Source organism: Ammospiza caudacuta, chromosome 7 (genome assembly GCF_027887145.1).
Source record: "Ammospiza caudacuta isolate bAmmCau1 chromosome 7, bAmmCau1.pri, whole genome shotgun sequence".
NCBI lineage: Eukaryota > Metazoa > Chordata > Aves > Passeriformes > Passerellidae > Ammospiza > Ammospiza caudacuta.
Genome location: NC_080599.1, coordinates 45223847 through 45250668, shown reverse-complemented (window position 1 = coordinate 45250668; position 26822 = coordinate 45223847). Strand labels below are relative to the sequence as shown.

The following is a 26822-nucleotide window of genomic DNA, read 5'->3' as shown; positions in this document are numbered from 1 at the left end:
AGCACAGCTCCATGTTTTACAGTGAAGTGACCATTACAGAGCCCTACCACATGGCAAATAAGTGTGTATTTCCAATTCTCAAAAAAGTCAATAAATTTGTCAACAAAATAGATTTCAAAGAATTATTGGACATTTATTTCACAGGAACTCCAGCAATCATATTTATGCTCCAAAATGACATTTTGCAGCAACACACTCTATCTGTGAATTCCACTGCTCCCAGGAACAACTGTGCTCAGGAATGCACAATGGAGGCAGGAGATAGGTTCAAGATGTTTTGGAGCTGGCTGAATTACAGACAGATGTATATAACAGCAGGTCCAGTCAGAATGAATTAAAGCAGAAATGTGCATAAGAAAATAGACAAAACCATATTGTTATAATTAACATACCTTGCAGTGACACCTGTGGCTTTCCAAGATAAGAAATCCGGAAGATCAAAGAAGTAGCCAACCTTCTCCCACGATTCTGGCAAGTTCTAATAAAAATATGTTTAGAAAGGCAGATATTAGAGGTCAGGCATGGTCATGCCCTTGTTTTAATGCAATTAAAATCCTGATATTTAGGTTAAAATGACAATTTTTTCAAACTCATTGCTCTGATCATCCAGTCAGCTCCTCTCTCTGATTTACTGCATGGAGAGCTGAGCCTTTCCCCAGCACAGACTGATCATAGATAAACAAAGTTCCCCATGAAGAGTTCATGGAGGCACAAGTTTCAGATCCATAACCTGGGGTGCCTCTGTTCCCCATCAGCTGCTCAGTGTCAGAGCAGTTTCAAACAACTTTATAAAAAAATATTTGCCTGAAAAATGCTCCATTTTCTAAAATAAGCCATTTATGATTTAAAAATACTTAAAATTTAGGATTTAAAATTTAGTATTTGTTAATTATAAGCATAGGAAGAAAACAAAGAGCTCTGAGAATGCACAAACAAAGCTTGTAGATCTGAAAAGCCACATGACATTCCCAAACTTCTAAAAAACTCTTCTGCCAAGATAGATAATTTACAAGGAGTTTCCACTGCTGTTTTCTGAAGAGAGATGATAGTACAGAAAAGGCTGGTTACACCACCTGGGCCAGGCTCTATTCCCCGTTTCCATCTCCAAAGCTCAGTCTGATTTCAGCTGATGTTAACACTGCATAGTATCAAAACTACTTTTCCACAAACACAATCACACACCACCCACAGGTATCAGACCATGATGAATGGGAAGAAAGTCTTCCCAGAAGTAATGTGTTCCAGTGTGACAGACAGTGAGCATCACTGTCCTGCAGTGCAATCCCAATGGTCCCCTCTCACCCCAGTACATTAAAATAAGGAGAAAACAGCAAAATTACATAAAAGTCCACAAGGGTCACAAAGATTGCTTGAAAAACTTCCACCAGCTTCTTAAATAATTGAAAAGTGCAAAGTTTTATCACTTAAGATCAGCTCCTGCTCTAGAAACAAGTCCTTGCTGGGGTCTTTCTGGAACAGAAATTAATTTCATGCAATGACAAGAATGTACAGGCTGAACTAAAGGAGAAGATAGTTCCATTTTAGAGAAATAATACCTGGTTCTTGAAATTCTTCCTTGTGAGGGTGATGCCCTGGCACAGGGTGCCCAGAGAAGCCGTGACTGCCCCTGGATCCCTGGCAGTGTCCAAGGCTAGGATGGACAGGGCTTGGAGCAACCTGGGACAGTGCAAGGTGTCCCTGCCATTGCAGGGGGTTGGAATGAGATGGGCTTTAAGGTCCCTTCCAATCCAAATCATCCTGTGATTCTGTGATTTTGTAACATAATTTAGACACTCTGTGATATCAAACCACAATCTTACAAGCCCAGAATTTGCTGAAATGGAATCGATGAATTTGAGAAACTAAGGTGCAACTTGGTAAGTACAAAAAAAGCAAAATTTTGTTTTATTTTGGGTCACGCCAAGAATCTGTCTTAAAACTTCTTGAGTTTGAACCTTGAAAAAGTTCTAAAACTTACTGGGTTTCTATAGACTTCAAAAAAAATTCTCTGATTACAACTTTCTAACATAAAACACACAACCTTTGGATGTCTGCTCCTGAGCACTCAGGCTTAGCTCACCTTCCAGACATATGTGCTTGCTACTCACATCAAATTTAACTTCCTACATGAATGCCAAGGTGCTCCATAATTTAGCCCCAAGATCATTCAGCCTGATTATTTTGATAATAAAAGCCATTATGTGTTGTTAACACACCTGAGAGCCTTCAAGAAGCAAAAGGAGTAGTTTGGTTATTACTTTAATCAGAAAATAAACTGGATTAAGAATAACTGTCCTCTTCAAATAAATCTGTTTCATCAAATACTCCTTGGATCCTGATCCTATTTCTTCAAGAATTCCCAAAAGCCACATGTTAGCGACATTCAAAATACTTTGTTTCATGAACATCCAAATGATTCATTTTTTGCCATCTTGATGCTGTGTCATCACTAATTAGTACAGACAAAAAAAAATCATAGCATGCCCTGATGCTTTTTCCAAACAAATTTAAAGTCTCCATGTTTTCAACACTCACTGAAGTTAATTCAAATTTATTTTCACCCAGTCAGGAATCTGTGACCACATTAAAAGGATTGTGGAAAAGATCCAGGAACGTTCCCAATGCTGTATTCACATCCTGCAACTCACCCTCCAAAGTTCCTTGCAAAGGAATTCACAATCTTTCTGCTTTCCAGAGGTTCTTATGGGGTGCTATGGGGTGTCCTTTCCTTATCTCTCTCTCTCTCTCGTTTCTTTGGTTGCTTAAACAGCTACACCTCCACAGAATAACATTTTGACATTGTTAATCCCAAATACTTGGGGTCAAAGAGTTTAAGAATTATGTAGTGCAATGTATTTTCATCTTCCTAGGCAAGAAGGGAAAATGAGGGATTTCTTAATTGGACTGAAAATACATACATCTTTATCTAAATTACAGAAAACAAATGCACATTGTGTGTAAGGAAGAAAGGGAATTATGCACACACTCACAGGGCTCCAAAACCTCATGTCCTATGCCCTACTCCAACTCAAAGCAAGGATTTACAACTTGGATCTCCCACGCTTCACACTGGATGCCAAGCCATGTAATAGAGCTATTCCAGACACCCAAGATAGGCCATGAGCAGAAATTCCATCCTTGCCAGAGCCATGGCTGCAAACTGATCAATTCTGACACAACATGCACTCCAACTAGTAAAAGATTAACTGGCTGAATTATCAGAGTCAGGAACAAGGGCAGGGGGAGAGGAGGGGTTTGGAAAGTAAACTCTTGGAATAAAGCTGCTGCTGAAGGGGGAGAAAACTGCCAGCAGCACCCAGACACTGGTGCAGGCATCCTTAAATCCCGGAGGCATCCTGGGCATGGCACCACAGGCAGGCAAGCACCAGAGCCCAGGCCAGGCAGGGCTGCAGAAGGACAGAGCAGACACGTGGAATCAGAGCTGGAGAAGCTGGAACAAGGCAGGGAGGACAGTGTGTGCCTGCTGGGAGCCTCGTCCCACTGCAGAGGAGAGGGGACAGCCCAAGCAGGAGGTGCTCTGAGGTGCAGGTGCTTCAAATCTCCCATCTGTGAGTGCTGTTTCTAAATGGCACTTCTGCCTGATCAGCAACTGCAGCTAAACACCAGATTCAGTCTGAAGTACAACTTATGCATGTGTGTCTGCACTGTGTATGGATTGTGATAACACAGAGTGTTGAAACATTTATAAACAATTCTAAACAAGAGTTCAGTTCCAAACTCAACAGCCTGGAGTCATTCTCATTTAACACAGAATTTATTATTCATTTTAATGGAAAAATATTCACATTCAACACGACAAAAAGCCAGCTGCAAGGGCAGCAAGCAGTGAATAAGACATGCACCAGCAAAGGAGCTGCTGCCAAGCTAATGCCACTACATGCACTATCCTTCCCCCCACTGCCAGGGAAAGAGAGGTTTTAATTGTTTCTGCAAATGACCCCACTGCTAGCTGCAAGTCATGGGTGTGCAGAAGGAAGAAAGGTGATGGATCAAACAGCAGCTCTAACTGAGGATGTGAACTGTAACATACAGGAAGATCACTGCCAGCAAAAAAACCTGCTCACTGATTATTGATTTTAGCTATTAATGGCAGAGGAATAATATGCTAAACAGTCAATCCCTGTTTTGGGGGTTTTTTCCCCCCTAAAGGGAGGCTCTTCTTCCCTCTTAAACATGAAATTAAAAGCAGAGTTGTGAAAACAGAATATAGAAGACTGCACTTCATTTGGAGGCAGTTACCAAGCAAATACCTGTCCCTAGTCCAACATCCCCCACCCACTTAAAATAAACCATAAAGTTCAGCATCTCTGATTTAACAGGACTAGTATTTTTTAGAAATAGCTGGTATATAATGTCATTAGTATGAGGAAAACATAGCATGCATCCTTTCGTTTTGGCACAAGCTACAATAACATTTTCAGCCAGAAATTAGTAAACAACATTTTTTTCTTCTGCTATCTCTAGGAAAAAAAAATACAAACAAGCTAATTCTGTAGCCCTTCCCTGCAGTTCTTGCATTGCTGTGTTTGAGCTGTGTTCTCACTGCTCTAACATGGTTTGCCACAGCATCAATATATGTACAGTTGTCTTGTACTGACAAACTCCTGCAGCAAAATAATTCCCAAGTGAAGGAGTTATGTACTCACATTTTCAGCTCACATGCAGGCATCCCTCTCCCAGAACTACCTACACACTCAGTCAGGCAGTGAACATCCAGCTTTTTTAGCCAAAGTCACCAAAATGACAGAACCCACTTAATAAACTGCACAAAAACATACTGGCAACTACAGAAGGTAATAACTACTACAATAACATTTTGTAAGAAAATTGTAAAGAATAAAATCTAAGGAAATAAGAGCAAAAGGAGTGAATTTAATTGGCTATTTAAAAAGAACCAGTAACCAGGAATTACTTTCCTTTTTAGTGAAGGTTATATTCAAATTTACTTTAGTGGCTTCAGGAAGACTTTGTCCAAGCCATCTTTCAGCTAGTTGCTAAATATTTGTCAAAGGATTCTTTGTTCCACCTTCATTTACAGTTGATGTTCTCAATTCATGTGACCACATGTCAAAAGTCAAACGTGGCTGCATCCACAGAAGCCAGCTTTATAAAAACCCATGTATTTGTTTGGTTTTGCATTGAACACTGGTGGACTCTATCCCCACACATGACCCACACAGGCAAAAAAATACAATAGTGCTCCTAAGTGAGCCACAGATATGCACACTTTAACCAGAGTGCCCCACAGGCCTCACAGTAGCTGCATTCAGATGATCATTTACTGCCAACAGCTGTGCCCAACACACAAACCCCACTTGCAGGGAAGGCTTTGCCATAGGAACACCTATCTGCAATCACAAGCATCCAGACCAACCAATTAATTTCATGGATGATAACTAAGAGATGCCAGAGGGTAAAATGATTCAGCCCCAATCAAACTGGACTGAATGTAAGCAAATACAAATCAAAGAGAAGACCTCAAAAAGCCTATTATGGCCTTAAAAATTTAGACTTTTAATTCAAACTCAAAATGGAATGGAGATGAAGAACTGGAAGAAGGGAATACATTCTGAAGCCTCCAGTATCTAGTTACATCTCTATGCTGTGGAGGGGGATGAAATGTTAAAGAAAAAACATTATATGGAAAAAGAAAGTCAAAAAGAAGCAGATGAGAGTAATTTGTTACTTGAAAGAAAACCTGCAGCAACCCTTCACAAAAAAACACAAGGGGAGAGGAAGAAAGCCACAAGAGATAAGGACCAGTATCTACTTCTTGTACAGTGGTGTCAGCTCATTGCTCTCACTGAGTGAGGTCATCTGCAGCCTCAATTCCAGGAACAAGGTGATGGAAATGGAAAAGCACAGTTAGGTCATTATTGAATCCCAGAATTTGGGTTGGAAGGGATCTTAGAGCTCATCCAGTTCCAGCCCCTGCCATGGGCAGGGGCACCTTCCACTATCCCAGGCTGTCTCAAGCCCCTCCTGGCCTTGGACATTTTCAGGGATGGGGCAGCCACAGCTGCTCTGGGCAACCTGTGCCAGGCCCTCCCCACCCTCACAGGGAAGAATTTCTTCCCATCTAACCCTGCCCCTCGTCAGTATGAAACCATTCCCCCTTGTCCTGTCATTCCAGACCTTTGTCCAAAGTCCCTCTCCAAATGCCTTGTAAATCACCTTCATCCTTTCTCCTTACTCTTCATTACTTCCAACCAATTCACAGTAAATTTGCAAAGTCATATTCTTCAGAAACACTTTTGATTGCTTAGATGAAAATTCTTCAATCCACATAAACTCCACTTCTTTCTTTTGAGAGACACCTAATCACTGACAGCTTACCAGCACTGCTGGTCAGACCCATGTCAGACCCTTCCTCACAGAGACCACGTTTGCAAACCCTGTTGTTAGGAGAACCCAGGGCAAAACATGGGACAAGAGTTTCTCCTAAAGTGGCCTTCCAGACCCAGGTCAGCACCATGGAAAGGGAGAGGGACGATTTGGTAACAATGTACACACAATTAACTTCTCAGTGTAACAACAGACCAACCATCATTTAGTATCAGTATACTTTAAATAACTTACTTCCAAAGGTGCACCCAGTACTCTCCTAAATTGATCTTTTATTTATTTTATCATTATTATTTAACTTCTATTTTATTATTTCACTTCAGACATGAAGCAGTACTTTTCCCCACTGCTCTTTCTCTGCAAAACCCATATGAATGCAAACAGCTGTGGAATCCAATCCCAGGCAAAGATGTACAGAGGGAAAACAGCAAAAACATTTACCAACAGAAACATTAAATTCCTGGGGAGTTCAAAATAAGGTCCAGAGAATTCAAAGCAAAAGTCAACACTGATTCTTCATATATTAGGGTGTACAAGCTGACCTGGAGCATGACTGTGCAACGTGTCTGGCTGTGGGTTTTGCTCAGCTTTGTTTTCTTTACAAACATCCCTGTGTTGAATGTGTTGCAGCCATGTCAAGCCTTCTGATCAAGAACCTTCCAGAAACATGATGCCAACCAAAGGCTCAAAGTAGCTTCTGGATTCACCTTGGTTTAGCCAGTTTTGATTATGGTCAGACACAAGAGAATGTGCCCAATCCACTGTTTTTGTCTTAACTTCCTGGGATGCTGTCAGGTATATGACAACATTAGGGAGGAATATTGAGAAAGGAATAAGGAAGGAAAGGGAAGGGAAAAGAAAAACCCATCTCACTGCACTCAATAGTCAAGAAAGCTGGAGAGACCAAAGCCATGATCACAGCTAGGCACAGTGTGGGTAAAACTTTCCCAGGCAGTAATCAGATCAAACCAGGTACAGTGCACTCATTTTCTGAACACCAGTTAGCATAATTAAGTAGAAGTATAATGGGAATTTCAGTTTCAATTTTGCAAAGCCCTCAGATAGCTGAAAAAATTAGAATAAAATGAAAATGTGTCTTTCTACCTCCTTATCTTGCAATTCTCCCATGTGATTTGAAAGTTAAGCTTCCTTTTTACCAGCTTGTGCATTATCACTAGCATAAGAGATAATCCTGTAGTCAGAATATAAAGTATATTTTCCCTATGGTGTATGAGCTAGACCAAAATCTCACTCTGCCACTGGGAAATCCACTAGACACAGAAAATAAAGACAATATAGGGAGAACACATTAAATACCATTCTGTAAGTATTTTTCCTGACAATACCTGTAATACCTGTGTCACAATTTATTGATATATAAAATATTGATAATGAAGAATCTGAAGACACTTAAATAATTTATATTTGTAGCCCGGTTCCAGACAGCCTGCTGAGAAACATCAGATGTGCAAACTGCTGTTGTAGGTTTCATCTGAACAACCTGGCATTCAAAGTAATTGTAAGGTTTGCAAAAAGTGAGGACACTTGCATTACATGAGGCTGAGTTTGAGCTGTCAGAGGCCAAAGTGACCCTTTGCTGACAGCCCTGATGTCAGGTAAGCCATGGATGCATTACTGTGCCTGGCACTGAAAATAAACCCTCCCTCGGCATCTAATTCCTTTCCCCCTCCTATTTTGCAAGGAGTAAAGAAGCTGTAAAAGCACTCAATCCCTCACCCCTCCAGAGCTGAAAGGTTTAGCCAAATCTCAGCAGATTGCAGCCCACTGCAGGATAACTGTTCCTGCTCCTGAGCAGCTGAGGAGCTGCTGTGGGTGCTGAGGTGCCCGAGCTAAGCAGGACAAGCTTAAGCAGTTTAATGGTGAGTCATGGCCAGAGCACTCAGGAATTGTGAGTGGGCAGCTCAGCAGGCAGACACTGAGGTGAAAAACCCTCTCTTAAGGACAGTAATCTCCTTAGCTGGTGTGTCAGGAGCTGAAAAGGGACATGTGAACAAGCCCTGTTCTGTGCCACCCTGCTGCTGGCTGGCACCTGGCGTCAGGAGAATCCTGTGTCCCACCCAGGAGAATTCTGTGTCCCACCCCCAGCTCATGGAGGGAACAAGGCCTGCAATGCTCTCCCCTCATGCACAGGGCTTTGAGGTCACAGCAGGCTCTCACCTCCATGTGACCACATTTGGTCACCCCATAATTCTGGATTTCCTGAGCACTCAGGTACTGATATCCCAGACCTTGCAATATAAAAATGCTTTAAATGCAAACGATTCATTTAATGTTTTTACAGTTTACATTTTATTATTTATAAAATGGCTGATGTACGATACTTGTAGCTCGAGAAGGGAAGAACTAGTAGATGGACATTCATATTTCATTATCAACATTGATTACCCTCTATTATCATTAATCTGTCAGTACCTGCTTCTACCAGTTAATTCCTTTGACTTTCCCCAATCTGCACCTTGTTACAATCTAATGTCTCATGTCTGTAAGGACAGGAGAATTTGGCTGCTTGAAACTGGCAGCAAGTAATTTACATTTGGGCTTTGTTGAAATGACAGTGAGCACCATTGAGGCCAAATGTAAAAATGCAGGCTGGAGGAAGTTATAAAAATTTCAAGTGGCAAGTGTCTCTCCTTTTATCTGACAGTTGTTATTAGGAAGCCATACTTCATTGTAACACACCAAATTTAAACACAGGAGACAGAGGCAGAGGTACACATTACACACAGGGCACCTTCCCTCTACACATGGTTTATTCCTGCTGATGGGACAGAATTGAACTGAAGCTGGAAGTGGAGTGTTTCTCTACCAGCAGCCAAGGCCAGCACACCCTGCACTGCTGGATGCCTCAAAGGCCCTCCTCTGGCACTCCAGGCTCCAGTTGAAGTAGGAAATACATCTCCATAACTAAATCCTAGGATACTTCATTTATTATCTGTACCTCTATTTGTATATATATATCTAATCTTAGATAAGGAAGGCATATGGAATGTTTCTCTCAGGGAACACTCCACTTCAATAAAATCAAACATATTTCTACAAAACTGAGAGGAAGAAAGAACCTTAAAAGGTTTAAATCACAACTTTAGCTGACGTTACTGTGCACACACCCTGGCGTTCAACACTAAGACTGAAGACTTTGTTTTAGAATCTCATTCTTGGGAATTAACAAGGGCACTAATCACTAGTAAAAATGCACCAGAGTGTTAAATGTACTCACTTCCTTTATCCAGAGCAACTTAGGAGGCTGCATTTCCACAGACATGGCTCCCCCTACGTAGCTGAGAACCCTGTGCTGGGTGGCATTGATGCGCTTGACTTGGCTGGCTGCACGATGGTCCATCCACATGATCACATTCCTATGGCTCTGTCCTTGGGGGAAACAGGAAAAGAGTTCTTTTAGCTCAGTTTTAACCCCAGCTCAGCACTGTGAGTTACTTGGCTCTAAACTGCTTCACACTTTCACTTCTACACTGAAAACTCAAATTCTGTTTGTGTTAATAATTCACAGTGGATATCTAAATATAAAATTTTAGCCCTCTGACCCAACTTTAGCACATGTTGAGCACTGAGAATGCTGACTGAAACCAATTAGCCTTGTGAGCATCCAAGAACTGTGAAACATCATGTTCTCTTGTATTTCATTCAAAGAACCCAAACTTCCTGGCAAAGTTCACATATTTAGTTAAAAATATAAAGGAACATTCTGGTGACCAAAAACTTAAAATGCGACAAAATCTGAACAATTATGTTGTGAATTGAAATTAACTCAATCAGCTACAGGAATTCTCTCTCCTCTTCTATGGTTATGAGAAGAACCACCCTAATTCCTTTCCAAAATACTGTTTCAAAGGGGATAATTTGCTGAAATGCTTTTATTTTGGATGTGCAAGGAAAAAGCATTTGGCAAGTCTGCAGCACACACAAATGAGAACAAGAAGCAAAGAACATTTTATCCAAATTAACCTCCAGAGGACCTGCCAGAGAGAGGGAACAGTAATCCAGGTGACAATGCAGATTCCTCTCTGGCTAAGTACACTGCACACTCCACAGCACAGCCACTCAAGCAGCCTCTTGAAAACAGTGCAAAACAAGGCAGAAGTGTGAGGCACATCAATATTTCTAAAATGGATTGAAATACAGCTCAGGACTGTGAAACTGCCTGAAACATCACCACTGCAAGGCTCTTCACAGCATTAGAGTATTGAGTGAATTCTTGTCTTGTTGTTTAGCACCATGACTGTGTAAACTCAAAGTTCTTGGGAATATCAGAGCACAGAAAATGAGAACTGAATTTGACTCATTAGACCCAAAATAGCCTCAGACATCATTAGGCATTGAATAGATTGTAAGAGACTCTCAAACTGAAAAATAAATAATCTGATCTAAATTTAGAAAAGGACATTTTGGGGGCAAAGCTGGGTTTTGAGAGGGATAGAAGGAGATGACAAACACATCTGAGAACAGAAAGAGAACATACACAGAATTATGATTATGTCTCTGTGACTACTGATATAGCACACAATCTTAAATGAGATTCACTGGGTAAAAGAAGTGCAGCACAGACTTTCTGAGAGTCTTCTGAATCATCTACCCAAAAACTAATAAAACCTCCCAGATTTTTAGAAAAAGGTCACAGACTGTTTCTGAAGTTTAGCACTGTCCTAGACAAAGACTGAACACCAGTGTAATAAAATACACAAACTGAACTCCTTGCCTGCAGCTCCATGACAGAGCAAGCAGTCAGACTACACTAACACTAACATTTTTAACATTCCTTTAGCCAGTGTGGATGGGCATTTATACACACCATAAAAGCCATGATCAGTACAGTCTGAAGGAGAAGAAAACATGCCGAAAAGAAAAATGAGGGTAGATTTCCCTAAGAAGCAATTTCTCAGAGCCAAGATGAATGAATGTGATCTCAGAATGCCAAATATTTAATCAAACAGCAAGTAACTCTCATCTCAGATTTAATTTTGCAGTAAAATTAAAACAGAAAAACCAAGGAGAAAAATCCTCTTATAAAAAAGAGTTTGTGTCATCTCCATCTCCAAGAGTCAGCCCCACCACTTGGTATTTGGATGACATGTGAAGTTCTCTCCCACCAGTGATAAAACTCACACAGTAACATCATGTTTTGTGTGCAGCCCTACCTTCAGAGTTGACTGCCAAAGGCTGGAATTGTTTATCCACCACAACAAGGGAACAGGTAGCATCAAACCCAAGCCCTCGGATCTGGCTGGCGTCCACTCCACGGACAACTTCCTGAAAATACACAAAACACACAGAAACACAAATATATCCATGCATGTGCAAGCACCATGTGAACTAAGGACTACACAAAATGAGTTACAAGTTAGCTTAAATGCTGAAATTTCCTAAATTCAGGGTTATTTAAAACTTCCAATCATAAACACATCAAATTACCAGAAATTCTTTGTGTTTCAAATCCAGATTCAGAGGTCTTTATCCACAGTCCTGGATAAAAGCAGGGAGCACAAAAATATCAGTAAATAAAGGTAGCAAAAAAGCTGCAATGTTAATTTTCTCTCTTTTCTAAAGCTTGGAGCTGAGCTGGGTGTGAAACATAGACGAGGATTAGAACCAAGTGTTTTCATCAGTTACTTCACTGACTTCCTGCCTGTGGAAGGAACAATCTTCCAGAATTGCTTTGGTAATATTGTGTTTGTCTTGCAATACTGAAGGGTCCCAAAACTAAAGTTGGTCAAAACTGTAGCCATGATAATACCTCTGCAATTCACAGCTTTACTCAGCTACCAAGATTGGGAATAGCACACTTTTTGGAAAGTTTTCAAAATAAAAAACCCAAACCACTGCCCCAGAATGCCTGAACTTCATGGCTTCCAGCAGCACTGGAAAAAAAAACACAACACCCACAAGGATTAAGTGCCAAATGAGGTTGCAAGACACCTAAAATGTAGTATGGTAATAAATTGCCACTTCTCAGCAACAATAAAAATATCATTATTTTAATTAGTACTATAAGGAAAGACTTTCAATAGACTTGCACAGTGCCAGTCTCTTATTGGCTCTGTAAAACTGCAGTTTCTGAGACCATTTTATTGCTTAAATATAAGAGATTGCATTTAAAGAGGTCAAGAGCAAGAACAAAGCCACTCAGACAGAGAAAAATCAAATAAGCAGAGGAAGACTTGCTCTGCTTTAATGTCAAGCTGCTCTTCCCTATCATTCCTGTCACTCCCTTCTTTTCCTTCTATCCACTCACCTCCCCTTCTCCATCTCAGGGCATTTCTGCAGAGCCAAGCTCATTAATGTTTGAAAAGGCTGATCAATAACTAGACAATGGGTGAACAGTCCATCTGCAAATTACCAAGCTTATCATGAATATTTAAAAAGCCAACCTTAGAACATGCAGCAGGCAGGGGCTGTAGTGAGGTGGATGAAATGGCCTCTGTGTGCACTGCAAGCAAGGTCTCCAATTTACCTTTATCTCCAGCATGTACAGGCAGAGTCCTGGATCAGAGGGTACAAATTTTCCCCTGTAGTAAAGTCTATTTCAATCTGGTTTTATGCCCAATACTCTCCACTGGCATTGATTATTTATTTTGGTCTTATAATAATGGATCCTCTTATAATGGGGATAACAAGTGTTGCTTTAGGGGCCATCCACAAACCAGATTACAATCTCTACAATAAACTCTCCTTTATGACTCCAGAGCTGCCCAATGCACATCTCTAGATATATGCACTGCCAGGTTCTGAGCAACAACTGTCTCGTGGGTAGAGCACACATCAGCTAAACAAAGCTCACAGATGTGAGACCTGGAGGCAGTGGCTAAATCCTCCCTCTGCAGTAACAGCACAAAGAAAGGTCTTTCATCCTATTTGCAGCTGGAGCATGAGGTTTTTTTCACTCTGGCCTTCAACTCCTCACTAGTAAAACAGACATTTGTGAGGCTGCAGCAGCCTCAAGGTGCTTTCAATGCAAAGGGTGGACACAAGTTACACAACATGAACAGACCCAAGTGGAAGTGACAGGCACAGGGACCACAGGACCATGAACATTCAAAACTTGCAGAGCCACCTGCAACACAAATCCTTCATTTTGCCCTTGCCCACCTTTGTGACAGAGCAGCAGGCAGCCCAGATGTCTGCAGAGGATTGCTCATAGTGGTCTGGCCAGGGCTCCCAAACCTGGATGGGTTGTTCTGCGTGTGCCACCACCGTCCCAGCGCCGTCCACCAGCGCCGCGCGAACGCTGGCTGAGCCCACGTCAACTCCAACGTAGTATTTCACTGCAGCCTGCTTCTCACTGGGCATTTTTAATAAAACCTGTTGAAGGAAAAGGAAAAGAAGGGGTTAAAAGCAGATAAAATGACTGACAGAAAAAGTGCCAAGAGCTGCTGCCTCCCATCAAGCCAAACATCCCACCTGTGGTGTGATGCAGGTAATTATAAAGTAACTACACAACAATCACTTACATGTTACCCAGAGGAAAAAAAGAATAAATAAAGTTAAGTTTCCAAGAGCTCTCCACCATCAATTCACACCACTTTTAAGACTCAGAAAATAATTTTCTGAAAATGTGTTGAGCCATGAGAGCATGGTATGAAAACTCTGCCTACTCTGACATCCTACAAGAACAAAGTGAGGTTAAGTTAATTGATTTAATTATTCACAATGAGTTGCTTATTTCACTAAATTAACTTTAACTATTTGACATTTAATACAGTGACAAATTCACTGTTATAATTTCTCACGGTCTCTTAATTAATAGTTAACATTTACATTTTAATCAAGCTGTGAGAATGCTAAGTAAGAGCTGATAGAAGTATTTAAAACGTCAGACAAGTACCCTGTTTAGTGCTTGTATGAACATTTTACATCTCTGGAACACATGAAACTCAGCTGACACACAGCTTCTGATATTCAGAAAATGAATGGATAAACTGGCATTTAAAACACATGGTATTTACAGAGCATCAAAATGGCTCTACTTAAAAACAGCCCACTCCTCCTAAAGAAGTGACCTGATAATATCTGGATATGGCAGATGGGGTGGTTAGAGGGAGGAATATAAGCAAAGGGGGAAAGATCTGGAGAGTCCTGATTAATAGAATATGATTATTCACATTCCAAATTTATTTTTTTTTTCTTTTTTTTTTAATAATAACATTGAGTATGGGTCAAGATCTACTGGAATAATGTAGGCGTCTTTCACATCCATGGCTGGCTTGTAACCACTGCTGCTGATAGATATCACAAATCTACAATCATTGAGAGTTAGAGGCAGCAGCTGAAATAGAGAAGAAAACAAGGAGCCCTCAGTCTCAGAAAATTCCGACTCTGGATAATAATTAATTAGGACAAAGCTTCATTTGCACTGAAAATGGCATAACACCTCAGCTGAAGAAATCAACTGAAGCTTCCCTTCCTGCCACCCTTTAAACAGCTCATGGAAATGTGGTCAGTCAGTGCAGATCTGGCATCACACAATCATTCCTCCCTGCTTCAATCTGGCACTTCATGCCCAGACCCCACTGCTGGGTCCAGGGCCCATGAGTTTGTTCTTTGCTTGGCCAGCACGAGGGAGTTCTGTCCCTGGTACAGACCAAAGCAGTCACCACACCACATTCCGCTCACACCCTGCAGGGTCACCAGAGTAGCTCCACAGATCACCAGCTTGTAATAATGTCAGAAAGTAGAAAAACCTCCAAGCTATGGAGCATATTGTGGTCCTGCTGAAAATGCTGGCTGCTGCCTCCCAGCATGCTGGTTCTGCCCAGCAGATTAGGTGCAACACACACTAATCTCCTTAAGCAAGGTCATGTGTCCAAGCGATGAGCAATCAGCTAAAAATAATGGTGTGCCATGAGTCTAACACCTAGGAATATTGGCAAGAAGGCCTGCTTTATTTTCTTGGCCCTGGCTCTGTGACCTGGTCAGAGGAACAAAAGCCAATCCCTCTGCCAGAGAAGACAACTCTGCTGCTAGGGGTGATTAATACTGCATCTGTCACCTGGGGGGTGACAGCACTCAGCTTCTCCCTCTTAGCCCTCAGCTGGAAAAGCAGTTTTAAGATATTCTTTTCAACATGGTATTTACTTCTTAATTTTTCACTCCAGCTCCCCAAAGCTCCAAAGGCTGGCTGCAGGTGCTGCAAGTTCCTTGTGAGAAATTTTACTACAAAGGCATTGCATAATACTGTTCCTGATACTATCTCACAAATTTCCCTGTTTTCCCCCTATTTCGGCTCTACCTTTAGCTGCTGACTCATAAAAAGTTGAGAATAAACCACAAGCTGCAAAACAGATTCTTTTTTTTGAGCATAGGCAAATCCTTCTTACTTGCTCTTCATAAATACAAATAGCAAAAGGAGTATTTTATATCCTGCCTCCTGCTCTCACACACAATATTACTCCAAATTTCTCTTCCTTGTATGGCAGCCTTGATTTTAGCTCATTAATGTGTTTTTGCTACTTAGAGAACAAGCTTAGCAGATGTTAGAGAATTAAGCTCACAGTACCTCCTACTCAGCACTTGAAATTATGGCTTTGCATTGGATTCTTCCCACAAACATTTGAAACCTGGAACCCAATCTGCCCATGTAATGTTTACTTTCCTTTTTTTTCCTTACTAAGCAACCAGGATGTGCCTGTGTGAGTGACTGGGCAGGAAGCAGAGTTTGTTTATGTGCTTGAGCAGTGCCTATCAGCCTTTGAACATCCACCAGTTTATTGCTGTCAATCAGTGGGAACAGGAAAAAGTGACAGTACAAAACCAAGAACTCCAAACTAATGGGTCCCTTTCTGAATAAAGCTCACCTAGATTCACAAAGCAGCAAGATTCACTCAATACCTCATTTAAAAAATGCTAAAAGTAAATATGAATCCTTTTTCAAGAACAGCAAGCACTAAGTTACAGAGCTTTTTCAAAAAATCCTGTCTTTGCAACAGGATCTAATCTGCTTGCAAAAACATAATTTGATGCCAAGGGTTTTTTTGGAATACCAAACACTTGGTATGCCACCTACTTATCAACCCCATCCACAAAAAGCACTGTCATCTCTAGGTCATAAATGTCAGTAATTATGGACTCTGCCCAAGGGTATTTCCTGAGAACCTAAGAACTCAGCAGAGAAGTTGGTGGAAAATATTTAGTCAAAGTACAGTGATAAGAACTTTAAAAAGGAATGTTGTCATTCTGTTTTGTTTCCAGAAGATTTCTTTGGTACAAAAGGAAGCTCCAAATCAAAGCTGAAGGAACTCTTGAATGAATTTCAGGGGTAGCAGAAGGTCCCTGCACAAGCTTGCTTTGGAATTTAAACACCAACATTCATTGTCATGTGAAAGGAAAATTGTTGTGCAAATAAAATGTTGGTTTGGATTTTTTTATCTGCTGGATTCTTTGCTTCTGCAGGCAATAAAATCATGAGAAAAACTGAACCAGAAAAATGACTGAAATAAAATGTCCCTAAAGTCCTGTCAGACAGGTCAGTCAATCAAGCACAATATTCCTAACATGACACCAAAATATTTTATGCATGGATGATGCATGTTCATGGACTCCCAGTGGAGACAGGACCTTCTAAATCCCTGAAGTATCTAAACTCAGGAAGCCTGGCTCTTGCAGCCAAGAAAAAAGGCCTCCTTCAATACAGCCTTCTGTCCACTGCAGAACTCAAGCCTCATATTTTCAACTTATTATTTGAATTTGCAAACAGAAGGAGAGGGGCAGAGGAAAAAAGTAAACTTAAGACACATGTCCAGCTTGACCGTGTTAATCCATGACTGTAACTGCTAATTCAGGACAAGAAGCCAAAATTCCCTCCAAGCACTAAACCAGCAATGGCCTCTTTCTCTGCAAATCACAGCAGGGACAGAATGGCTTTTCAAACAAGCATTTATGATCAAAAGGCTACAGCATATTATAAATATTTATATGGCCCATTAAATAATAGTCTGTATAAATATTATTCAAAATGTGCATGCTGGAAACCACAGACTTCCCAGTTTATCCTTGTACAAATGTGCTAGTTTTCTCACATAAGCAATGAAGAAAGAAAAAGGGGGGGTGAAACTCAGTTGCAAAAATATTAAATAAAAAAAAAAAGAAAATCCTTAACATTATTTACTTTAATTTAAAAGGAATGAGTAAGTAACCAGATGAGTTTTTTATGAGCACTGTTAGACTTGTCTGTCTCACTTTACCTCAGTTATTGAGCTGCCAGGATGTTCCTTTCTGTTAAAGCCAGGGTGCAGGAGGGGCTGCACTCACATCAACATAGGCCCAAGCTCAGCACAAGCTTTCAGCAGCAGCAATTTAGACTTCGTGGTGCTGTGTGCTTAAACACAAAGAATTAGGAAGGGCTGGCGTGTCTCTTTTAAACTTTGATCTTTGGAACGCTGCAGGCTGCCCAGACCCGGTGATTGTGGATAAACAGAGTGTTTTTAGTAGTGCAGCTGTGCTTTTCTATGGGTTACCAAGAAAAAGATTAACAGGCTCAAATTAGCCTTCATAAGCTTCGTGTGAAAAGATCTAAATATGCTAAAGAAAAGCTGCTTTTCAATTGTAGAAAGGACATTAACCAAAACAAGCCCTTTTGACATTATACTGGAAATTCAGCACTTTGTTGGCTTGCTAGAGGTAAGTAACCAGTACAAGTGGTGGTGGTAGAGTGGCAGGATCTCCTTGAAGACAGTGAACTCCCTTTGCTCTTCCAGCTTCTGTAATTCCTGTTTGGATGTGGAAAGAGAAAGAAAGCACATGTCTGTGTGGGAGAGCAGGAGCAGATGGGGAATTCTAACACTGTGGTGAAGGGCAGTACTAATATAGCAAATATCCTTAAATGCCCAAGGGAGTGTGCTATAACTATCAACAAGCATTTATTTGTCAGCTACCCCACAGCAAACAAAACAAACACAAGGAACAAAAGCACACCTCACCTCCCCTTTTCCCTTCCCCAAACAGAAATATACATGCAGGATCTGGCTTAGGAATGTGAGAACTGTGCTAACAGTCAAAAAAATGAAATAAATAAAAATGGAGCTGGGGAAAATATGCTTCTTCATTGAAAACCAAACACCTCTAGATTCTTTCATCAGTTCTCTGGTACATTCTGTGAAGTTTTCTTACATATTATAAGGAAAACCAGCTTAAAATAATGAAAGATTTCAGTAGTAGGATAAAACCCTGATTCCAGTCCTATAATATTTAGATTGTTCCATCAAAACCTTCCTAACTGTCCCCCTAACATTGTAATGCAATGTCAATAAAACCCAGCATAGGCAGGACTGATTTTCTACTATTCTAATATTCTACTATTTTCTACTATCTCCTCTTCTCTCTATAAATAATTCACCGTGTACTAATTTGCTGTAATGTCTCTCCAGATCTTTTTTCTTCCCCTTGCTTTCAGTGTCCAAGACAAAGTCATTACTTCATTGCTGCCCTTTGCTCTCTAATTCTTTTGGATTTTAAATACTTTCAGGCCAAACTACTTCCACCTGCTCTGATTTATAGCAAGATGCATTCGGGTTTATCCTAATGTAACCAGGAAGGGGAGAAATGAAAATTACTAAATTATTCTAAGAAATTAGATCCAAAAATTATTTATTTTCAGCTTCTACTGCCTACATAGTTATCTCACTCAGGAACAGCAGAAGGATGTCAGCATGACCAGTGTCAGTAAATACCAACAGCAGGGCTGGTTTTCTGTGTATTCTGCTTGAGAAGAGTTTGTACAGAAAGAATTATTTGCTCTCCTTCCAGTTCCTGTCTTCAGCTCACACAGGCAGACACAGCCTGTGGTAGTGATGATCAAATAGGAGCAATGGCATTCTGGCCCCTGATTAAAGAGCAGAGCATGGCTGTGCTGGGTCAGATGAAAGGTCCAATTAGCCCAGGATCCTCCACAAACAGCAGAAGCCGTAAGAAAAGCATATGCCTGCCCTTTTCATCCAGCAGTCCTTCCCCAGGACACCTTTCCTCCTGCTATCTATAGTAAAGGCACTTCCTGAGCCAGAAATTTTATCTTTAGGATTAGCAGACCTTGAAGGCTTTTTCCTCTCTAAATTTGTTTGTGCTCTTTCTGAATCCAGGGAAACTTTTCTAACTGCAAATGACTGTGGTAACGAGTTACAAAGTTCTGTGTAAACAATGCAGGAAAAAGCCCTTTGGTTTGTTCTGAGCATGCCACCTGCTAGTTTTGTTTGATGTGTCTGGGCTCCTGAGCTAGAGGAGACATTAAGCAATTGCTGTGTATTTACTTTCTCCATGCAGTCATGAATCCATTGCATTCTGAATCACCCTCAAAGGCCTCACTGCAGCTATCCACACATCATGGCTATTGAGCTGAACTCATAATCTCTACATTAAGACAAAAAGCATTTCCCTGCTCTGAGTGCTCATGGATGTGGCAGTAACACAAGCACCATAACACACTGCAGTAGTCAGTACTAATAAAGAGCAAGAAATAATGCCAAGGCCACTGTGGGCAGGTGGAGATACTGCTCAGAGATGCTGCAGCAGGAAAACAACGTGTTGGTGTCAGCTCAGAGGTGCTGCTCAGGAGCATGGAACTGGCCAGGGATTTCCAGCTTCAGTCAGGTCCCAAAACGCTGAGCTCACAGCAGAGGGATCCAGGAGCTCTTGGGGAAGACTTGGGGCTGCTCCCCCTGGTTTTCCCTGGCCCTGCTGAGGTTGCTGCACACCCCGATGGGCCCTGCACGGCAGCAGCAGCACGAGGCCCATGCCGAGCACACCCGGCTGTCCCTGCCTGTAACTGTGGCACACAAAGGAAACAAGTGCAGCTGCTGCTGCTCCAGAGCCCACCTAACCCCGGGAACAGCAGGAAGCACCTGCAGAGAGGAGCTCTCAGGAAAAAGGAAGGCTGAGAAGAGGGCTGTGAGAACACACAACATGAGGTGAGAAGACACAGCCTTTGGGGAAAACCAACAGCTCCAACTCCCTCTGAAGCACTCTGGGCCCTGCTGGGACTGGGCCATCACTTCAAAAGCAGGCTCTGATCCTGCATCCATCAATGGCAACCTCCCAGCCACTATCAGGAGTTCAGAACTAAACCCCTGACACCCATGAACATCACAGGTGCACTCACACCTTGGCAGGATTTTGAACACTTGCCATAACCTCCAGTTTGTCCAGCAGAGGAAATGTTGATCGGTAAATGCCAGGACACAACTCCCAGGCAGGAAAACCTAAGGAATAAGGGGGGTGTCTAGCAGCACCCTCCTTTTCCCCAGCCTGGCAACAGCAGTGGATCCAAGCCATGCACACCACGCTGCTGAGATCCATTCCCTGCTCTGACGCTGCAGCTGCACACATCCCCACAGGCTGTGCTAATGACCTGGCAGACAGACGTGTCCCAAATGACTCTGCAGAATGCCTGGAGCCCTGAAAGAAGACACTATCTTGTTTACATTGACTGAGGGGGAAGAAAATGCCATCTAATTATTACATAAATTCTGGCTGTAGCAGCTTCATGACTAGTTGAAAAGAGGTAACAGGCTCCAAAATGACTGATGGACCCAAGTGTTTGGATCCACAGCTTATCAATCTAATGCTAAGGAAGATCTTTCATATCCCTGTGTCTCTATCACTTTAACCTACTCATGATGGACAGAGAGAATAATCTCTGCTCTTTGCCTGTAAAATTGATTCATGTACGGTGACTTTTATTTTTTTCACTCTATGCTATGATGAAAATGGAGAAACAAATAAAAAACCAACAAAGCACATGCCACAAAAAAGCAGTATACTATAAACACAGCCTAGCACAATAATGTGAATTTGCAAAATATCTGTTTAAGTCATAAAACGTAATTTGGAGGAGAATGCAATACAAAAGGCACAATTACAATTCACACAACAGCTTTAAACTGCATTCCTGCAGCAAACCAGCCTTGGCACCAGGAGTTTCTGTGCAGGTTACATGGGTAATACAGCCATTATGCCACTGTGGATACAAATTAGCCAAGCTAGGCTAGTGCTGATACTCTAACTTTAATCCCATCTTTAGATTCCGGTGCTACATCACGCTTGAATCTGGCACTAACCCTGTGATTACGTATCAGCAGATCAGTATAAAAATAATTTGTTCTGAGTTCACAGTTTTATGAAATGATAAAACATCAAAATTAGCATTCTGGCTGAAATCCACTGCATTTCCCATCAAGGCTTACACATTTAAGCAACATCTGAACCAACTGCCTATAATTACTCCTGGCAGATACTGGAGCACTTAGGCCAGCAGTAGATGCAACAGTGAAATAAATTTTTAAAGACATGCTGCAAACCACTTCAAGATGCTCAGCCCAGAAGCAAACATGTGTCCATAAGCCAAATCCACGGTTTATTTTACAGGATTTGTTCACTCTTGCATAGTAAAAGCCTGAGAAGAATGACAGTCCCAAGTAATCTGTCAGTTCAAAATTAAACATTTATTTGGGCTGCAATTTCAAAAACACTCTCCCCAAAGTTCCTGTCACAACTACTTAAGGGGAAGTGGGGTTGCATATTAGCTTAGGTTAAAAGAAACACTAATTCTGCACAAAAGCAGTTATTTATTTATTTAAAAGAACCAACATTTTAAAATGATAATTTAACTGAGAAACATAGAATGGAGAAACAAAAGTGGCTAAGAATACACATAAAAACTTCCTAGCATAGAACTAGTTTATTTAGTCTCGACACTATAAATTTATTTCTGCCATGATTCTTATAGCTGGGAACAGCTGTCCCTACAACCAATTCTCTCTGCAACCAATTCTCTCTGCACTCATCCTCCTATCCCAGACACTCTTCCCAGGAAAAAGAAGAGTCTCTTTTTTTTTTCCATATGCTCATACACATTCCTGAAGGAAAGGGACCATTAACATTACAGAGCCTTTAAAATTTTATGTTTTTGTATTATATCTTAGTATACTTAAAAAAAATTAACCCCAACTACTTAAGCAAATGGTGTTCCAGGATAAGAAAATAGAATGAAATGCATGAGAATGAAATAGACAAGAATGAAATACATGAGAGTGAAATACAGGAGAATGAAATTCAGGAGAGTGAAATCCATGAGAGTCAAATACAAGGGGATGAAATACACAAGAATTAAATACACGAGAGTGAAATACACGAGAGTGAAATACAAGGGAATTAAATACAAGACTACCTTCCCAACAATGTGCCTGCTTATTACTTCTTAAAAACCTCCTATATGATCGAGCCCTTTCCTCTACTTCCCTGGAATTTGTTTCGTAAGTGCTCTCCAGAGAAGAGCACTGGTGCTAAGTTTATTAAACTTCCTAACAAATCCCAGGCACCTCAGCAGGGAAGGAATCTGCCAAGTTACCAGTTCCTCACCGGGGCAGAGCCTGGCAGCAGCGAGGAACACGGCCCTGCTGGCAGCTCTGGAGCCAAGCACGAGTAAATTCCAGCAGGTTCCTGGGGGTGCTCTGTGCCAGCCCAGGAGCTGCCTGGGATCACAGGGCATGACAAGGAGACCAGGCTGTGGAGGTGCCAGAAAGGGGAGCTGCATGAGGACGAGGACAGTGGTGGCAGCAGGACACAAGGGCCAGAGAGACGAGACTGGAGACTACATTTATGGTAATCTCCTAGGGATATGGAGGATTAGGCAAGTGTGGGAGTGTCCCACCTGCCCAGGCCAGGTCACCTGAGCACTGCCCTTTCACAGAATCACAGAAAAAGCTGAGCTGGGAAAGGACACTCAAGGATCATTGAGCCCAATTCCTGGACTTGTACAGAACCCCAAGAATCACACCATGGGCCCAAGAGCATTGTCCAAATGTCCCCTTCAGCTCTGGAAGATTTGGTTCTGTGACCCTTCCAGGGCAGCCTGTTCCAGAATCCGACCACCCTCCAGGGGGAAATCTTTTACTACTATCCAACCTCAACCTCCCCTGACACAGGTTCAGGCCATTCCTTCACGTCCTGTCACTCGGCATCATGAAGGAATCAGCGTGCGCCTCTCCTTTTTCCCTCACCAGGAAGCTGTGCATCCCATTTGAAGCACATGGGAAGGCAGCTGGGATAAAGGAGATCCAACAGCACAGGAGGCTCTGGGAGGATCCCTGTGCCCACCCTGGGCAACACCAAACGCCTCCCCTGGCACTGGGCACCCCAGCGGGGGCTGTGAGGGGCAGCCCCGCTCCCTCTGAATTACAGTGGGAGTCACATATGGCCGTGCTGTACAGAAACGTCAGGAGGAGACAACTCGGGACAGCCAGCAGGCCGTAAATCCCCCGGGCTGCACGAAGAGCAAGCTCTGAGCTGATCCGGGGCGATGTGAGCGCTCAGCCCACGCAGGGCCGGGGCGCGCCGCACGGGGCCCGCGGCTGCGGCCAGGGGCTCCCTGGGGAAGGAGGCGGCGCTGGTGATTAAACAACAACACGAACGCCAGAGCTCCCTTCAGAGCAGCAGGATCCGAGCCCTACCGGAGGAGGACGGAACCCTCCGGGCGTCACGGCGGAGAAGGGGCAGGGACGGGGGCAAGGAGAGGGCGGGAGCCGCGCTGAGGCGGCGCGCGCGGCGCTCCCCTCACGGGCGGCCGCGCTGAGGGCCGGGGCCGCCGCGGCCCGGCCAGCGCCGACACTTACTCTGCAGCCATCACTTACTTGTGCCCCCGGCACTGCCGGGGCCTGCACACCGCGGCGGGGACGTCCCCTGAACCCGCCGCTGCCGGGAAAGCCGCCGGGCTGCCCCGGGCCGGGCCGGCCGCGCCTGCGCCGGGAAGGGGCGGGCGGGGGAAGCGGCGGCGCCGCCGGGCGCTGAGGGCAGCGGCGGCTCGGGCCGGGAATCGCTCTGCGCCCGGGTCTGCACCGGGAACAAGGCGGGGGCTTGGCGCGGTTTGTAAACGGGTGATAAATGTGATTTTCCAGCCCCGCTGCCGCGTACACGGCTGGGAAATAACGGGGGTCGTAGAAGCGGTGCAAGAAGCCACGTGGAGACCGCCGAGAAGAACGTATACAGTATAGAAGAATAAATATATAAAAACATACAGGCAAATAACTATGTAGAAACATACAGAAGAATAAATAAAGAGGAGGGAATGTCAGGGCTCAGGACATCTCCCACCCTGAGCCTCCTTAAATGTAATGTAAAGCAGCTGCAAGCCATGAGTTTGGTTCTCTGCATGGGGACGCTCTGAGAGTTTTACCTGAAAAGTTGGAGAGTTGCTGATGTGAGGAAGAAAACCCTGAGTTTAGTTAAGGTTTACTTAAAACGGATAGAGGATGCCCTCAAATGCGTCCCTGGAAAACAGAGAAATCACAGAGTCAATGATGTTGGAAAAGACCTCTTGGATCATCGAGTCCAGCCCATGGGCCAGCCGTGGCTGAGCGCTCCATGGTTTGGGACAGATCCCACCACACCCCTGCGTGACCCTCCCCAGCCCATGCAGGGAGGAGCAGATGGCAGCCCTCACATTCCCATCATGTCCAAACACTTCTGGCCCCAGGGAGCCACCAGGGATTTTTCCCGTTACCCCCCAAATATTCTACAACAGGAAATCTTGCAGCAAAAAAAGTTCTCTTGCAACATTTCCAGAGTATTCCCACTTTGGTCGGAGCAGAAATGCTGCAGGAACAACCTTGCTCAGGGAAAGATGAGTGTTTGTCTCGTGGTTAGAGCACAGGGTTCGTGGTCAGGAGCTGTGGGTTCTCATTCCAGCCTTGCCACTGAATCATTTTGAGAGCTTTGCTAGTCACTTTGTACCAGAACCAGTTAGGAATTTTCCGTTGGGATGGTTTTCTGATGGAAAACACTGCTTATACCAAACTGAAATCTGAGTAAAAACTGATTTTTCCATTGGGAATACCTTGTGTCTGGGCTGGCTTAGAAAGGACATTTGACCCAAACTGAAGTGTTTGGGGGCTTCTTCATTAGTCCAAATGTTTTGCTTTGAATAGATGGGTTAAAAAATAAAATACCCCCTCCTGACTGTAATTCCAAGTCATTTTACAGCATGGTGTGAATGTGTGCCCTCATGCTCTGCTTTGCTCCCCAGGAGGTCTGCGGTGTAGTGAGATGTAAATTTCTGTTTTCTGAGATGTGCACATCCCAATCTGAGTCAGACCTGGCCCACGGGGACAAATCCCAGAGCAGGGCCACCACTCTGGCCAGGGAAGCACTCCATGCAGGGAAAGTGTAAAGTTCAGAGACACAAACGAGCTGTTTTGCATTAGCTCAGTGGCCTAAAACAAGGCACCGTGACTGGGGAGATACCCAAATGTTTTGTTCAACTGAAAAGCAAAAAATGAAGCCCAGAGAAATGGACCTGATTCTGTTCCAGAATCCCATTCCTCTGTTCATTAAAAACAAATTTATTTCTGCCCTCTGTATAGTCATACACTGACAGTTTCTTTTAGTATAATACTTCTTCTCCTCCCACAATGTATTTGTAGACACCACTGAAGTCCCTTATTTGTTTTGCCAACTTAAATATTAATCATTTATTTTCTCTCATAACAGCAAGTTGTGGATTATCTAATAGTTCTTCCTTCACTTCTGTCAGTCAGAATTCATCTTTTCTGAGCGTGAGTGATCAGAGTCTGACATACTGTGTAATGTTTAAATGATGGCTTGCAAGAGACTTGTACAGTGGCAATAATAATTCCCCCTGCACTCTTTTAGTTACAGACAGGCATCAAATTTGCCTTTTTTACACTTATATCACATTAGCACCTCAATTTACCTAGGTCTTTTTGCTCCAATAAATAACAAAAATAAGTACAGACAAATTTATTAACTTTTGCTAAATACATTTTTCCATTTCCTCTCACTTCTCTAGTACTCACATGATTTCTTTCCAAGTCAGTGACAAAGGAAATAATTTTCAAGAACAATTATAAGTTTCCAACTTCCAAAATCAAAGTCCTGAAAATGCTTTTTATTAAAGAATCCAAGTTTAGAGTATCACATATTCCCAAGCCCACATGAGGCTTAATTCATTGCTCCTTTGAAATATTCTGAAAGCTGAGGGTTAAGAGGTGTTATATTAGTGCAGAATAATGATGATTAATTTGTGCTTTGTATCAAATGCAGGAGGAGCAGATACATGTGCAGTGAATCCTCTATAATTCCAAAATCTTCCCATAAACTTGAAAATATTCTGTGGATGTATATGTCTTAAATGAACTCAAGACCAATTTTTCCTGTTTAGTGTGTGGCTGCTGTAGTTTTCCATCAAATAACACCCCCTCCTTCTTCCAAGATTCTGGACAGATTCACTTAAAATACACCCTTTTGCCTTTTCATTACAGAGTAACTAATGAAAATTCCATTTTAAATGTGCTTTCTGGGAGACAGGGATGTTCTTTTTTTTTTGTGATTAACCAGAGCCCGTATTTCAAGCAGCGGGGAAACAGCTCCAGGTAGTGTAAATCAGCATTGCCTGAGATGGCCCTCAGTCCTCTGAACCCCAC

At 42.6% G+C, this 26822-nt stretch overlaps 1 protein-coding gene across 3 annotated transcripts in view; it reads right to left on the bottom strand.

The window, feature by feature from the left end:
- The window catches only part of FGGY (FGGY carbohydrate kinase domain containing), a 129348-nt gene extending 105263 nt beyond the window's left edge, over nt 1-24085 (bottom strand). The window contains exons 1-5 of one of the 3 annotated variants that reach the window (XM_058808554.1): nt 24015-24070; nt 13489-13701; nt 11541-11652; nt 9605-9756; nt 393-478 (exon numbers count right to left, since the gene is read on the bottom strand). In XM_058808554.1, coding sequence (XP_058664537.1) covers nt 393-478; nt 9605-9756; nt 11541-11652; nt 13489-13689 — 551 coding nt within the window. In that variant the 5' untranslated portion in view covers nt 13690-13701; nt 24015-24070. Of the gene's footprint in view, nt 1-392; nt 479-9604; nt 9757-11540; nt 11653-13488; nt 13702-17579; nt 17709-24014 lie in introns of those variants that run through there. The other 2 variants (XM_058808552.1, XM_058808555.1) reach the window with 2 other exon arrangements.
- Between the last annotated feature and the right edge of the window lie 2737 nt (nt 24086-26822).